A 16,823-nucleotide genomic window follows, 5' to 3' on the forward strand; every position below is an offset into this window, starting at 1 on the left:
GGTTGCACTTCCACACCTACAAGCCTCCCCCTTCATCACCCACTCCATTGCATCCTTCCCACATGCAGTCTCCACGTCACCAAATGCACCCCCTTCACTTGAAGCATTGGAGGCAGTCTTATAAATTATACAATTAAGAGGTGTGGGTTGCGTCAAGTCAAATAGAACCAAAACATCTAAGTTCTTGTCTATATATTAAACCATATCCATGACTCGCGACATCATTTCCAGTCGATGTGAATATGCATATCCGACTGCTATTTCTTAATTTTGTTTTTTAATTAATCTTGGACAATAAACTAGTCCATATAATACATTAAAGTTCATATATGATCTAACATCATGTTAGAATAGAAAAAGAACTTTTATAACACAACTAGTCTACTCAAAAAACATGTGAAAGATAGTTTTGAATACAAGTTAAATAGTTCATGTTGAAAATTGAATATGTGTGTAAGATTAATATAGAAAAGCACCAAAAATATATTCCAAAAGAATCAATAAAATGAGCAAGTTGTCAAATTGTCGTCAACAACAAAAAGACCAAAAAGCCCTTAGCAGCCAAAAGCCTAGTAGCTTCATCTTTAAACCCTTCACACCATAAACCCTAGCCACCCCCCTGTTTGTTTCATCTTCTTCTCTCTCACACCCACACCCACCCAAACCCTAAAAATGGTAACTTTCTCTCTCTCATCTTCTTCCCCATCAAAATTCATGCATCTTTAGCAATCTTTCATGTGTAAATTCAATATTTCTCATGTGGGTCTTGATAATCTTGATTTGTTGTTGCAGACAGGAGAAGCTGTGAACCCAAAAGCATACCCACTGGCTGATGCTCAGCTAACCATTACAATATTGGATCTTGTTCAACAGGCTGCTAATTACAAGCAGCTTAAAAAGGGTGCTAATGAAGGTATGAAAATCTTGATTTTTTTTTTTTTTTTTTACAAACCCTAGTTTTTTTTTATTGTTATTTGGAGGTTTAGATGTGTGTTTGGTGATTTTAGGCATATGGGTATGGTTCTTTTTTGGTTTTTGGTGTTTGTATGTTGGTCAAATGTTGGTTCTTGTTAGGTCAACGTTGACTGTTTGTTTTTTGTTAGTTTTATGGATTTTACATGAATATTAGACAATTTAAGCAATTAATTATATGAATATGTTTCATGGAGTTGGAGGAATTAGTGTGAAGTAAGATCTATGCAGTTAATGCGGTAAAATATCGGATATCGGTCAAGGACCGATATTTGAAATATAGGTTATCTCGGTGAGATATCGGTGGGATATCGGTAGTTTTAATATTATGCAGAATTTATATATATAGCTATTTAACACCAATAATTCAGTGATATATCAGTGATATATCGGTTATATCGGTCAAAGATCGGTGATATATCGGTTATATCGGTCAAATATCGGTGATATGGCGGTTATATCGGTCAAATATCGGTGATATAGCGGTTATATCGGTCAATATCGCCGATAATATCGGTACCGATATTTGACACCGATATTTTACTAACGGACCGATATGACCAATATAACCGATATATCACCGATATTAACTGCATAGAGTAAGATGGTCCTTGAAATATACTTGTTTTAGTGACAAATTTAAATAGTTTTTTTTTTTTTTTTTTTTTTTTAAGATGTAGATGAAAATATGAAATCATGAGAATGGTCATATGTTGATTGGAGACTTGTGCTTTTGTTGTTTATATTTGGTGGATATCATGTCAATGAAATCTTTATAAATCATCGGTTTTATCGTCTTTTATACTAGTTCTTATAGATATTTTCAAATCATGAAAAATGTTAATATGTTGGTTGGAGAGTTGTGATTTTGTTGTTCATATTTGGATGAATTCATGTTAAGAACATTAAAAAAAAATTCGATTTATTGTTTTCTTTATAAATTCGAATAGATTCTTATAGATATCGATGAAATCATGAAGAATGGTTATATGTCGATTGGAGAGTTGTGCTTTTGTTGTAAATATTTGGATGACTTCATGTCAAGAAATTCATTAGAAATCGTTGTGTTGTTTTTATATACAACTTTTTATAGACGTCGATGAAATCATGAAGAAATCGTGCTTTGTTCATTTTATTTGGATGAATTCTTGTCAAGAAAATTAAAAAAAAATCAATTTATTGTTTTCTTCTATACAAATTCTTATAATTGTCGATGAAATCATGAAAACGGTAATATGTTGATTGAAGAATTGTGCTTTTGTTGTTCGTTTCATTTGAATGCATCCATGTCAATAAAATCACAAACCATAGATTTATCGTTTTCAATAAAAGTTCAAACAGATTCTTATAGACGTAGATGAAATCATGAAAATTGGTAATATGTTGATTAAATGTCGAATTTTTATGAATATATTGGATTTACATGGATGTCTTTTTCTTGGCAGAATATTTTTTTAAATAAAATAAAGCTTATTATTTGGATTTCATATAGGTGTTTCTTAATGTTGGCTATATTGCTCTAATTTTTAATTTTGATTTTTTGATTTACAGCTACGAAGACTCTTAACAGGGGTATATCGGAGTTTGTAGTGATGGCAGCAGATGCTGAGCCTCTTGAAATTATTCTGCATCTTCCCCTCCTTGCCGAAGATAAGGTATTTACGGATTATTTGATATAATGTGTATATTTATTCATTCATGTATTACAACCGGTGGGTATCGCTCAACTCTCATAAACTTTTAGCATTTTTATAAAAGAGTAAATTACGATTTTGGCCCCTGTGGTTATATCACTTTTACCCTTTTAGCCCAAAAAGGAATCTTTTAACATCTGAGCCCCTAATGTCTTTTTTTCTGACCCTTTTGGCCCCAACGTCTTTTTTTCTAACCCTTTCGGCCCCTAAAAGTAAATGGATGGGGTTAGTGTTAGGGTCCAAAAGGGTTAGAAAAAAAGACGTTGGGGCATTGATCAACGTCTTTAATTTTTTAGTAAAGTACAAAGATGGTCACTGTGGTATGCCAAAATTTTGGATTTGGTCTCTAGCCTTCCAAAAGTACACTAATGGTCCCTGTGGTTTGCACTTTGTAACGCATTTAGTCCCCAGCCAACAAATCTAAAGATTTCGGCAGGTCCAAACTAGGGACTAAATGTGTTACAAAGTGCAAACACAGGGACCTTCAACATACTTTTGGAAAAAAGCTAGGGACTAAATGCGTTACAAAGTGCAAACCACAGGGACCATCCGTCATCCGTGTACTATACATTTTTTTTTGTTTTATTATTGTAACAAGAAAAACTTGATAATTTTCACTTTTCAAATAATTTGTGACTTTGTTTCGCAGAATGTACCATACGTTTTCGTGCCCTCAAAGCAAGCGCTCGGACGTGCATGCGGTGTCACTCGCCCCGTGATTGCGTGTTCGGTGACCAGTAACGAAGGCAGTCAATTGAGATCCCAAATACAGCAGCTCAAGGTTCTTGTTATCCGCCATTAACGATGCAACTATTTTGCCCTAATATGCCGCATAAACTTACAAAAGTTTTTTTTTTTTTTTTTTTTTTTTTTTTTTTTTTTTTTTTTTTATGATCTGCAGGATGCAATTGAGAAGCTTCTGATCTAAAGATGAAATATGGAAATTCGGTGTGATGGGTCTTCCTCTTTCTCGATTAAGAGGCGGCTTTGATCTTTCTTTTCCTAAAACAACTATCTTAATTGTACCGAGATTTTTGGTCCGCGTTATGCATTTTTGTAATGTCAACGCGACGACTTCTACTTTTCTTTTCTTTACTAAAGTTTCAACAACATTTTAGGATGGATACAAGTTTTCTTATATTTGTGTTCGTGTTTTGTTGTCGTTAATGTTTTTTGACGAACGGTATTAATGGTGTGTTTTGAGCGAGTGTAGTCGTAGCAAATCTAATTTGATTGTTCATTGGTTGATCAACATGCATATGCTTAAAAATTTGCGAGTGAATAGAGAGAGACCGGTAGAGGTTGGGATGCTAATGAGGCGGGTTTGGGTTCATACGACGCATACTTGTTATGATTTTCACCGTCGGAGATGATTACACGAACCCCTAATTGGTATGCCTCATGGCGAATGAAAAGTGAAGACCCATATATCGATTTATATAGCAAGTTTTAACGGAATCTTATGTCATGTCAGATAACTGGTGTGCATAATAAGGAATCTTACGTTGTATCAAATAATTGGCACACATAACGAGGAATCTTATGTCATGTCAAATAACTGGCACACATAACGAAGAATCTTACATCAAGTAATATAATTTGTTAAATTAAAAACAAAAGCATTTATATGACTCATATAGCCTTATACAAGTCCTATACAATATCGTATATAGACCACACGAGAAAAAGGCTATACAATTCGTATGAGCCAATACGAGGCGTATACATGACATAGAGTCAATGGTGTGACCATCACAACTTTTTTCATGTGAGTGGTTGTACCAATAACATATCTACCCATACCCACGAACACGACTAGTTTAACACCCTTACCGACAACGCATCCACGCATGATGTGACCTGTTGAATCAGCAAAAAATGGTATCAAAGCAAACTAATTTACTTTGGTTCACAACAGTAGGAACACAGCAAGCTATGTATAAATGTTCAAGTTTCTCTGTTTTATTAATAAGAACCATAGTTATTAAAAGCCCTCGATTCATGTGCCTCGGCCCGTTTTCCAGGCGAGGCCCATTAATTGCACTTCTAATTTCTAATTCCTATGTGCTCGCTTCAGCTCTCCAGGCGCACTAAATACCGATTTAAACTGTGTTTATTTTAATGCAAACTTATTGATCTTCACAAAATAAGCTTCTTCTATACTGATTGAAGCAAGTTTCATTCAAATTTGTGATCTAGAAAGAGCCATAAAACTTTTAAGTTTTGGAATTACGTTTGTATCTTCACTATTTTAGAACTTTTGTTACTAATTAGATGATATTAAATTTTATATAATAGTTTTTGTTTATTTTATTTGAAGAATATTATTATTCTAATATATAAGATAGTTTCTTTTTTTCATTTAAGTACGTTTTTTTTTCTCCAGCTCTCGCTTTTCTTGCGCCTTATACATAGTCCCCAGGCGAGGCCAATCACATACGCGCCTGACGCCTTTGATAATTACAAGGACTTTCAAATCTAAGAATTTTGAACCAATACAAATCCTATTGGTCTTCATTTAACTAATTAAATAAAAACAATTAATCTATCTACTATAATAAAAGAAACCAATAAGTGACACGTGTCATTCATTGAAGGCGTCTACATTTGTAATTTCCTGTCTTTTCATACTTATCTTATATCAATTAATTAAATAATAAATAATCAATTAATATTAAATCTTATCTTACTTTGAATGTCAGATAGAATCATTATATTTTTTTTAATAATATATTATCTTAAAATTAAGGTTATAAATTAAAGATATTTTTTAAATAATAACACAAAACAATAATCTTAAACTTAAAAAAACAATAATATGCTCATATAAAAAATTTAAAGTACAAACAAAATATACAAAATAACTTATTAGACATTAGATCAAACTTTAAAAATAAAAACACTAATTAGGAAGAGAAGCTAATAATATAATTCTGTTTTTGATTTTTTAAATTGGGGTTCTAATCAATTCGAATTAAACTTAACCAAGTTTGTGATTTGATTCGAATTAAACCGAACCAAATTTATGATTTTTTAAATGAATCCAATAACATATTATTTACTATACAAAATTACATTTATTTAACCCGTGTAATACATGGTGTTTTTAAAGATATAACTTTTTTATTATTTAGTATATATTTGCACCTCTTGCGGTATACAAGGTTACAAAATTACATTTATTTAACCCGTGTAATACACAATGTTTTTAAAGATATAATTTTTTTATTATTTAGTATATATAATTAGCTTTATTCAACCCATACAATATACAGTTTTTTATTATTTGGTATATAAAATTATATTTATTCAGTAGAGATATAATTTTTTTATTATTTACTATATAAAATTACATTTGTTCAACTCGTGTAATAAACGAGATTTTAAAAAAAATAACTATAAAATTACATTTATTCAACCCGTGTAATACACGGGGTTCTAACCTAGTTTAATAAACTAAAGATAAATATGAAACTTTCACATTAAACGTTTGGGCCCTTCATATTGGTATTGCATAGGGCTGTTCAGGAGCCGATCCGAACCAAGCCAGGACAAGCTCGGACTTGGCTCGGATTTAAAACCGAGTTGAAATCTTAGCTCGAGCTTGGCTCGGTTCGGTTTGGCTCGAATTTAAAAATAAATATTAATAAATAGCTTTCAAAATTCAGTAGTTTAAGATATCATTCGATAATTCAAATTGACATATCCAAAATAAGTTCAACCTACTATATTACAAGCCAAAGTCAAGTCAATCAAATACAAAATAAGTTCCAAATCTCAACGAAATATAATATAAGTTCATTAGCATCATAGTCAACCCCCAAATATGTTATAGATATCTAACTGCAATCCTAAATACCTGCAAATAATAACCAATTATCTATAATATATTATGTGTATATAAAAATAAAGCATATTAAAAGTAAAATACTTCGAGCTAACCCAAGCCACAAGTGAGCCAAACCGAACCAATTTGGCTCGTTACGAGCCGAGTCGAGCTAGGCTTACTTTCTAAACGAGCCATATCAAGCAAGCTTTTTCCAAGCTAAATCCGAGCGAGCTTCAAGCCGCGAGATTTTTGAATATTAAATCAAGTTTTACAAACCACTCATCCAAGACAAAGATCACATTCATGTTATTTTAGTTTTCTTTTTTAAAAAAACAATAGTTTTAATCTGCAAACACATGTTTATAATAATAAAGAAAATCAGCACACCTGTAACATCAAAGTGGACGTGCCGGAGTGGTTATCGGGCATGACTAGAAATCATGTGGGCTCTGCCCGCGCAGGTTCGAATCCTGCCGTCCACGCCTTTTTAAAACTATATATATAAGTCCTTCAACTATTGGCCCAGTTGCAAAATTAGCCCTCACCCTTTTCCAGCCTTTTTAAATCAACCTGTATTTTATAATGAATTAATCATAGAGAGGTGAATGAGCCGAGCTTCGGCTCGGTTCGAATTCATTTCGATAGCTTAAATGAGTTAAAGCTCGTCTTGCCAATGTTGTATGGTAGTCATATATATATTATACTAGGTTAGAACCCCGTGTAATACACGGGTTGAATAAATGTAACTTTATATACCAAATAATAAAAATTATATATTTAAAAACCTCGTACCAACCGATAAAAAATTTATATCTTGTTATATCTTTATAAACCATGTGTATTATACAGATTGAATAAATCTAATTTTATATACCACATAATAAAAAAAAAGTTATATTTTAAAAAACTCGGTGTATTACACGAGTTGAATAAATGTAATTTGTATAGTAAATAATAAAAATATTATATCTTTAAAAAACCTCATTTATTACACGGGTTGAATGAATCTAATAAAAAATATATTTATAAAAAAACTAACCGATATACTCGATATATGATGGATGGGGATCTCAAATCTTCGGTTTTAATGGTTGTGATGATTTTGAAGGTGAAGTGGTGATTGGTTTCAGCTTTCTGTTAAGAAGATCGGTTTGGGGGAAAAAGATATGGATTTGGGTGAATTTGGGTATTTTTTGTTGGATTTTGTGGTTCAAGGTTCTGGGTATTTTTTGGTTTGATTTTGAGGTTCAGATTTTGAGGTTATTGTTCTTGAGGGTGAATACTGAATAATTTTGAAGTAATGGCTAAGAACATCAAATTGGATTTAAGTTTAGCAGATTTGAACACATTTGGGGCGTAATTTAAGTTTAGCAGATTCGAACAGATTTTGGGGTATTTTTTTATGAGATAATGGTGGTGGCGGCTGGATGGTGATGCTGGTGGTGGCAGTGCTCGGCAGGTGGTGGTGGAGAGAGAGAGATGAGTTTTAATTATGTAGAGAGAGATAGGTTCTGTATTTTTTTAATTCAGTATCAATAAATAAAAGGACAAAGTATATTTAAGTAATTAATAATAAATAATTTAGTACTTATATATATAATTACCAAAATACCATTCCTTTAAGTGTATAATTTAACTGAGCTGATTGGAAAAAAAACACAGCAAACTATTGGAGGAAAATGACTATTTTTAATGACTGAGGCAAAATCGTTAAAACGATCAAACCACAAGGAACAAAACGAAAGTTTACTCTTTTTTTTTTCTAAAAAAGATTTTCATTTATTAGTAAAGGAAGATATGATTTTTAAAATTTTCAAGATTTTAACTAAAAAATCAACAAAATAAAAGGTGCCTTTAAAGAAAACAAGGAAACTTAATTTAAAATTTGAAAACAATAAATAATTTTAAATTAAAGAGATAATAAAATTAAATCAACTTATATTTTAAAATAAAAAATAAGATAACATGAAGCCTTCCAAATGTTAAAAGATGTGTCACGGTTAAAATGTGAAAACAATAAATAATTCTAAATTAAAGTGATAATAAAATTAAATCAACTTATATTTTAAAATAAAAAATAAGATAACTTGAAGTCCTCCAAATGCTAAAAAATGTGTCACGATTTCAAGTTAATAAATTAATTCGAAATTGTGAAAGATATTTTAAAATTCAATAAATACATATATAACTTTTGTTTTAAATTAAATAAATACATATATTAAATAATGGGTTTAGGCGAGTACTCACCATATAATGACATGTGTCCTCAATTGAGTTTCTTTTATTATATAGTATAGATATAGATAATATAACCAACCGACATTCCTAAATACAACGCAAAGTATCGGAACGACGACACATGCTACACAACTGACCACTTTTGTAACCGAACCTCCCGTTAAAAAAAAAAAGCCACGTATCCATTTACTTTGACCCCAATCTCACACTATATGTATGTGATATTATAATTTGACTATTGTGGTTTTAACATTTACTCAAATATATTTTTACAAATTATTATTACTATCATATAATTATACTCATTATCATTTTTATCATCATACTATAAAAAGCATTCACATCATCCATTAGAACACACATTAAAACATCTGTGAAACCGTGATCCCGATTCTGAAATCTTGGTCATGTTTTTTTTGTACCAAACAGTAGGCGTAGCAAGAAACCGTGATCCCTGTTCCGCTTTGTATTATTAAGAAACTTTGAGTATCAATTCGTCAAACAATTATGTAAATTTTAATTTGGATCTTAATAGATTATATTTTAGCAAGTGAAATTTAGAATGAACATTCCAATTCAACGCACGGATTAGGATAAACTCATTTAATTTAGAAACAATAACAATCAAAATATACCATAAAGAAACCATTACACTACAAGCAATAACATAACTCTAATAGTCTAATTGACACAAATCATGGAAAGTGGGATTTCTTTATCAGTAAAAACAGAGACAATTACAGACTAATGGTAGGTAGACGGGCAACAAGCTGCGCCGCTACTCCCTTCTGAATAGCAAACCCTACCATGCTAATCACAAAATTCTGCCCCTTAACATGTGCGGTGTTATTGCTTACCAACTGCTGAACCCGCTTGAGGAACCGCACCGCGTCAGGGGCGAGAGCGCCAAAGGTATTGAAAGCGAATGGGACGAACACGTGTTGATTCTCGATGCAAGCTTTTTCATGCTTAGCTACTTTGCCCGCCTCCGTCTTGGTTATCGTCTGACCCGCCACAAACCCGTGGTCCCTTAACCCAACAAGGGGGGACACACCTGTCAAATCAACACACGCGTGTTTCCCTCCTCCCCACCCAAAAACAAGAATGTCAGCAGGCCGTAGGTAGATCTCCCTTCTAATTGATGTTCACCGAAACTTCCTTTTGTGCCAGTCCCTGCGCTTTAAGGACAATCATGAAGCACATCTTGAACTAAATCATGTCGATATTTAAAGTCCGATAATTCTTTACAATGGACTGCATGCTCCTCAAAAGAATCCAAGCAAATCTTCCTATATACCTTTCTTACAAAGAAATGCAAGAATCGTCAGTCTTCTTTAACAAAGTCTTCCACAATCATCTTCATTGAAAAGCTGCCAAAGTGATTTGCCGTGTATTCTTCAACCAAGTTTTCTTCAACCAAGTCTTCTTTAACCAAGTCTTCCACAATCATATCTGTCAAAGATATAATCACATTATCAGAGTTTCAAGTTTTCCATCCAAGTTCATCACTTGTGAAACTTGAGAATCCGAGTTTAATTTTTACAATAGTCATGCTTCTTCTACTTTACCTTAGTTGAATGAAGCGCTGACCGGACCTTGGGGTCCATGGGAACCAAGGGATCTATGAAGAATAGGAAATTCTGGTTAAATTTTGCTATGACTTTGTGTCGGAACACCCGCTCAGATTACCAGGAAGGCTTGGAAGTTACGTGTCAGCAATATTGCGAGAGATTGAGAAAGACTCACAAGCGCTTAACGGTAATATTAAATATGATAGTAACCCTTTATCTTTTATCTTTTTCTTTCTCTCTCTCTCTCTTTGATCTAACATTGGTTATGCATGCAGAGCACCAACTTTTATAGTGCTCATGCTCCTGCTCCTTTGACACCATTTTTGAATCAACTGAATCGTATTTTTGGTGTCGGTCGTCCATCCACTTTAGAAGGGAGTTTGCGGTCAAGAGGGAGCATTTCCTCTGGAACAAGTCAATCAGGTAAAAGACAGACGGAACTACGCACAGCTCTTGCTGAATTGACACATGCTAAAGTTTTCCTTTAGAGGAGATTGAAAGAGTCGAAGAATTTGTATCCAAATCCAAAACCCGTCTGCACGCTTTTTTGGAAGGAGATAAGGAGTATCAGGGGTACACGGTTAAAGCTTTTCTTGAAAAAAGATTCTCACAAGGAACCGAAATCCAACTCTGCTTTTCTTGAAAAAGATTCTCAAGGAATCGAAATCCAAGAAACCGAAATGCAACTCTATTACCAAATACAACTTCCAAATTAAACAGAGAAAACACGATCGGAGGTAAAACCATCTCTAAAAACTTATCCACCGGACCCATTTCAAATCGAACCCCAAAACCAATAGATCCAACTTCCATCAAGCGTTTGCATAATAATCAACTCAAAATTAGATCGAAACAGAACCTCAATAATATCGAAAGTATTGTGGGCTAAAAAGACCGAAGTGGGTGTGTTGTAGAAGGGGCGATTGGTTAGTTTATTCTTTTATAGCGGTGAACAATTTAGGGTAAAGGGAGTGGAAATTACCAAATTGACCTTAGGATGTTGTAAAAGTCATAACATCATACGTGACATCATTAAATAAACATTGAAGAATAAACAGTTAAAACACTATTATATTTTAAAATGTTCTTTTAATAGTTGGCAGATATATTATCTATCAAAATAATATTTAGAGTTAATTGCCATTTTAGTCCATGTGGTTTGGGTCATTTTGTCAGTTTATTCCAAAGGTTTCATTTTTAATATCTGGATTCAAAAAGGTTTCATCGTTGTCATTTTGGTCCGACTGACTTAACTCCATCCATATCTGTTAAGTCTGCCAAGGGTATTTTTGTCATTTCATTTAAAAGAAAAGGCAATAAAGAAAAAAGGGTTAATAAAAAGAAAAATGAAATGACAAAAATGCCCTTGGCAGACTTAACAGATATGGATGGAGTTAAGTCAGTCGGACCAAAATGGCAACGATGAAAACTTTTTGGATCCAGATGTTAAAAATGAAACCTTTGGACTAAACTGGCAAAATGACCCAAACCACAGGGACTAAAATGGCAATTAACTCTAATATTTAACAAGCTCGAGCTCGGACTCATGCTCGTTAAGACTTGGCTCGTTAAAGCTTTTTACTTATTCGATTCTGAGTAGTTCTCGAGCCATTGCCTCGTTTACACCCCTAATCATAGTCATAACTTATTAACAAAAAAACATCCAACTCCCATCATAACACTTTAAACACTCATATTTTTCAACAATTCCTGTAACAAAAAACTCATGTTTTCAAATCTGTTCATCGCTACAAAACTTGAACTTGCTCGATCACATCGTCCGTCTTTACAGACTTCATTTCCGACCCCAAAAACCGCACCATTCGATAAATCTCATCCGTCCGTGGATGAGACGTATCATCCGACGAAAACGCATGAGTCGACTCGTTAACATTATGCACATCGACCCAACTAAACCCGACAACTTTCTTCACATTATTCTCCCTCATCCCTTTTCGTATTCTCGCAACCTCATCCCAATCCGCTCGTTCCGCATACAAATTCGACATCAACACATACGAACCCGATTCTTTCGGCTCCATTTTCAACAAAGCGTCCGAAACCCGTTTCCCCATTTCCATATTCCCATGAACTTTACATGACCCCAACAAGCTTTGCAACACGGGCAGCCCGACCCGGCCAGGTATACGGGTCAAAAACTCTTCCGCCTCGTTTAACCGCCCCGCCCGCCCGTACATATCGACCATACACGAATAATGCTCCGGGGTCGGCTCGATTTTGTGTAGTTTGATCATTGACTCGAACACCTCTTTCCCCTTTTCGACCATTCCTTTTCTTCCACACGCGGTTAATACGGATAAAAATGTTATCGAATCGGGTTCGAAAGATTGGTTTGTTATGTCGTCGTATAGTTTCATGACGGATTCGTAATCTCCGTGTCGCGAATGAGCAGATATGATTGCGGTCCATGCGACTTGGTTCTTGTTTTTTATTTCGTCGAACACTTTACACGATTCGGTTATACTTCCGCGTTTTGCGTACATGTCGAGAAGTGCTCCCGACACGATAGGGTTTTTGTCTAAACCGAGTTTAAACAAATACGAGTGACACCATTGACCGTATCTTAACGAGATAGATTCGGAAGACGCGATTGCACTTAACACGCTCCCGAACGTGTATTCGTTCGGTTTTGATTCCATGATCGTAGAGGAAAACGTTTTCAACGCTTCTTGAAACATTTTGTTTTGAGTGAACCCGGAGATTAACGCGTTCCATGTAATGATCACTTTGTTTTCGATTTCGTGAAATACTTTGATCGCGTCGTTTATCGACTCAAACTTTGCGTACATTGTAATAAAGCTGTTAGCAACGACTAACTCTTCGAAAAAGCTAGACTTTATGCATAACGCGTGAACCGTTTCGCCTTCTTTCACCGCATTATTCGCACATATAGCATGAATCAAGCCGACAAACGTAACCTCGTTCGGATAAACGTCGTACATTCTCATGTCATTGAATAAAGATACCGCGTGTTCTTCGCTTATAGATATCATAGTCGTACACGACACTACATTACGGTTCACCATACCGTCAAAAACCAATTTTGCATCTTCGACGTGATCACATTTCGAATACGTCGAGATTAAAACATTGCATACCGATTCATGTGTTCCGTATCCTTTTTTAATAGCGAAACCGTGTATCTGTTTCCCGAGCCGTAAGTTTCTAGCATGCCCACAAGCGGAAACCGCACTTGTGAACGAAACATGATCAAGTTTCAATCCTAATCGAACCATTTCGACAAACGTCGTAAACGCTTCCACCTCGTAACTTCCTTCTTGACTATACCCCGAAAGGATAGCGTTCCACGACACTAAATCTCTGCTAGGCATTTCATCGAACACCTTTTCAGCATCCGCTATACGCTCCCATTTCGCGTACAACGTCACAAGTGCGTTCGCGATAAAACCTTCACCCTGCATTCCGTTTTTCAGTACCAGCGAATGCAACTGAGTTCCGAACATAAACTCTTCACAATCTGCACAATGTGCCAATGCAGTAGTGTACGTCACTGCATCGAAAGTAACCCCTATACGATTCATCCGACAAGCGAAACTTAACGCGTCGCTGTTATCTTTAAACCCCGAGAGCAACGTGTTCCAAGAAACAGTGTCCGGGTTAGACAACTTGTTAAAGATCACCAACGCGCGATCAAGCTGTCCGGATTTCGAATACATGTGCATCAAAGAGTTAGAAACAGACAAAAACGAATCGAGCCCAGATGTCAATGCAAATGCGTGGATTTGAGACCCGAGTTTCGGGTCTCCACGACATGCCTTGACAGCAAGAGCGGTCGAAACTTCATCGATATGAGCAACACCCGCTTCGTAAATCTGTTTATTGAACATGTTAAGGGCTTGAAAGGGGCGGTTTTGGTGCAAAAGATCGAGCATGGAGTGGTGTAGAGAGGGGAAGTTTGGTTGGGGCATTCTGTCGAACAGTTGGTGTGCATTGTGAAATGAATGGGAGTTTAATGGACTTTTAGTGTGGAAATATTTGAAAAATAATTGGCGGGTGATCATTAGATTAGGATAAAGAAATGATAATGAATTTAATGGGTGTGTTTTGTTTGGATTCAGATGTTGTTGGAATGAAAGTGTTCATCTATTTGTTTCAAGAAAAATGGGTATGGGTAAATTAGGGCAATTGCAAGGGGATTAGATATGATGAATGGGAAGCAATATGAACAACTTATGATCGTCGAGAATTGTGAATTGAAAAACAGGCTCTGGCTCTGACGGGTAGTGAAGTTGCATTGTGTTTGACTACATATCTACCTTTTTTCATGAAGCTCGAGCGAGCTCGACTCGTCATGTTTTTATGTTTTTATGAAGCTCTAGCTCAAGTTCGGCTCAGTTCGAGCCTACTTATTTGAGCTCGAGCTCGGCTCGCGGGTAAAACCCAAAGCTCAGCTCGGCTCGGCTCGTCTCAAACTATTTTAAGAACAACCTTCGACAGGCTAAAAACTCGGCTCGAGCTCCCTTCAATATCTCTTAAACGAGCTAAAGCTTGGCTTGAGCTCGGCTCGCCAATGTTTTTATCATTATTGTTATATTATATATAAAATAATTAAATTTTTGTTTAAGCTCGCGAGCCTAAACTAGCTTTTTAATTCAGGCTCGAGCTTGGGCTCGTTAAAGCTCGACTCGTTCAAGCTTTTAACCGAGCCAATAACGAGTAGCTCTCGAGTCTTTGAGATTGTTTACACCCCTACCTAGTACCTTCACAACTTTGTTAGGGTTATTTATACTCATGATTAAAAAATTAAAAAAAATAAATCATAAAGAATTGATGACAATACATGTGATAAATCTAGTTGAAAACCCGTAACCTGAAGCAATGTTTTAAAAACCGGTAAATATCGGCTGGTTATACTGGTATTACCGTTTTCGGATGTAAATCCGGTCCGAAACACCCCGGTAAGTAGGAGAAACGGCATAGACTTTGTACCGCCGGTTAAATCTGGTATACCGGTTTGAACCGTCATACCGGTACCGTCTCAGATCTGTTTTTGTGTTAAGATTTTACTTTTTATCGTCCCATCTCCATGTTTACTCTTAGCTTTAACCTAACAGCTTTTAATATTTTATCTCCATCGACCAAATTTCAAAACTTGCTTCATCACTCCATCATTCGTGACTTGTTTCAGACTTCCATCACCTCATCGTTCGTTCCAGATTTCCATTTTAATCCAATTTTGGATTATTTTTTGAGTTAATGTTGTAATTTATGAAATTATACAATTAACTAATCAACCCGGTTGAACCGCCCGACACAACCCGGTTAAACCATTTTTGTGCCTAATCCAGTATGATTAAAAAACCGGATTTTAAAACATTGACCTGAAGCTCGTCGTTTGTAAATTAAGCTAATTTGATTCAGATCATTTATAAAACTTAGCCAGGTCGGTTTAGCTTGTTTACAAAACATAGTCAGCGTGTCTCAGCTCAAATTACTTCATATGTATCTAACTAGCAGGATTACTTCGCGCGTAGTGACGGGAATTTAGTTGGTATCGTTTCGGTTTGTGATGGGTATGGTATTGGCATTCGGTTTGAAGTCATGATGTGCGCAAAAGAATGAGTTTTACATTGAAAACCATAATAACAACGTTGATACCAATGTCGACAGTAAACCATAAAAACTAATAGCTGATATATAATAGGAAACCATATTTGTTTATTTGTATGTAAATATTCTCCCCACAATAGGAGATCTCTTGTAATCTTTATATACGATCATTATGAATGAGAAAGATCAAGGAATTATACAACCTTTCATGGTATCAGTTTCGATAATAACAATATAATTCATAACAATGATTAGAAGTTGTTGAATAAGTTTGATTTTGAATACTAAGCGTTTATATATAAATCGGCTATATGGCTTCTTGATGAATTTGACATATTTTGTAACCAATGGTGATAATTTTTATCTTTGAATACAAAGCTTTTATATGTTTCAATAACATCTCTCCATTTATTTTGGGTAACATCTTTGTCTTTTTAACTCTCAAAACAGAAATTCCCCTGTTATAAACTTATAATAATATTATGAGTTAAATGCCATTTTAGTCCTTGTAGTTTAGGTTATTTTACCAGTTTAGTCCAAAGGTTTCATTTTTCGTCCGTGGGTCCAAAAAGGTTTCATCGTAGCCATTTTAGTCCACTGGGTTAACTTCATCCATTTTTTCTGTTAACGAGAAGGGCAATTCGATAATTTTATATGTAATTACGTTAACTAGAAGGGCAATTCGGCCATATAAAATGACCGAATTTCCTTTCTCGTTAACAGAAAAAATAGATGAAGTTAACCCAATGGACTAAAATGGCAACGATAAAACATTTTTGAACCCACAAACGAAAAATAAGACCTTTAATCTAAACCGTCAAAATAAGCTAAACCAGAGGGACTAAAATCACATTCAACTCTAATATTATTAGTTACACTTCATCTTCCCCCTTCCAAACTAACCGCCACCTTTCCCGCGTTTTTCTT

The 16,823-nt window shown here is 34.8% G+C and overlaps 2 protein-coding genes, 1 long non-coding RNA gene and 1 other non-coding gene across 4 annotated transcripts; 2 read left to right on the plus strand and 2 right to left on the minus strand.

Moving 5' to 3' along the window:
* The first annotated feature begins 528 nt into the window (after nucleotides 1–528).
* On the plus strand, nucleotides 529–3,873 carry LOC110893855 (NHP2-like protein 1). The gene is made up of 5 exons (XM_022141000.1): nucleotides 529–675; nucleotides 793–913; nucleotides 2,524–2,627; nucleotides 3,316–3,447; nucleotides 3,568–3,873. The coding sequence occupies exons 1-5, from the start codon at nucleotides 673–675 to the stop codon at nucleotides 3,592–3,594; spliced, it is 387 nt and encodes a 128-aa protein (XP_021996692.1). The 5' UTR covers nucleotides 529–672; the 3' UTR covers nucleotides 3,595–3,873.
* Nucleotides 3,874–6,895: 3,022 nt separating this feature from the next.
* Nucleotides 6,896–6,977, plus strand: TRNAS-AGA. Its single transcript has one exon. It is a non-coding gene; the product is annotated as a tRNA-Ser (tRNA).
* A 2,449-nt stretch (nucleotides 6,978–9,426) lies between these two features.
* LOC110893854 lies at nucleotides 9,427–10,290 on the minus strand. The gene is made up of 2 exons (XR_004874369.1): nucleotides 10,031–10,290; nucleotides 9,427–9,906 (listed from the first exon to the last, which is right to left on the minus strand). It is a non-coding gene; the product is annotated as an uncharacterized LOC110893854 (long non-coding RNA).
* Nucleotides 10,291–11,952: 1,662 nt separating this feature from the next.
* LOC110893853 (pentatricopeptide repeat-containing protein At4g32430, mitochondrial) lies at nucleotides 11,953–14,593 on the minus strand. Its single transcript, XM_022140999.2, has one exon. The coding sequence runs from the start codon at nucleotides 14,345–14,347 to the stop codon at nucleotides 12,053–12,055; it is 2,295 nt and encodes a 764-aa protein (XP_021996691.1). The 5' UTR covers nucleotides 14,348–14,593; the 3' UTR covers nucleotides 11,953–12,052.
* Between the last annotated feature and the right edge of the window lie 2,230 nt (nucleotides 14,594–16,823).

Source organism: Helianthus annuus, chromosome 12 (assembly GCF_002127325.2).
Source record: "Helianthus annuus cultivar XRQ/B chromosome 12, HanXRQr2.0-SUNRISE, whole genome shotgun sequence".
In the NCBI taxonomy this organism is placed as follows: Eukaryota; Viridiplantae; Streptophyta; class Magnoliopsida; order Asterales; family Asteraceae; genus Helianthus; species Helianthus annuus.

Excerpts from the sequence above, each read along its gene's own strand:
- LOC110893855 (XM_022141000.1), top strand. Across the intron at positions 914-2,523 it reads TAAAAAGGGTGCTAATGAAG|CTACGAAGACTCTTAACAGG; the intron begins GTATGAAAATCT and ends TTTGATTTACAG. Across the intron at positions 2,628-3,315 it reads CCCTCCTTGCCGAAGATAAG|AATGTACCATACGTTTTCGT; the intron begins GTATTTACGGAT and ends TTTGTTTCGCAG.
- LOC110893853 (XM_022140999.2), bottom strand. The coding sequence starts at position 14,347 with ATGATCACCCGCCAATTATTTTTCAAATATTTCCACACTAAAAGTCCA.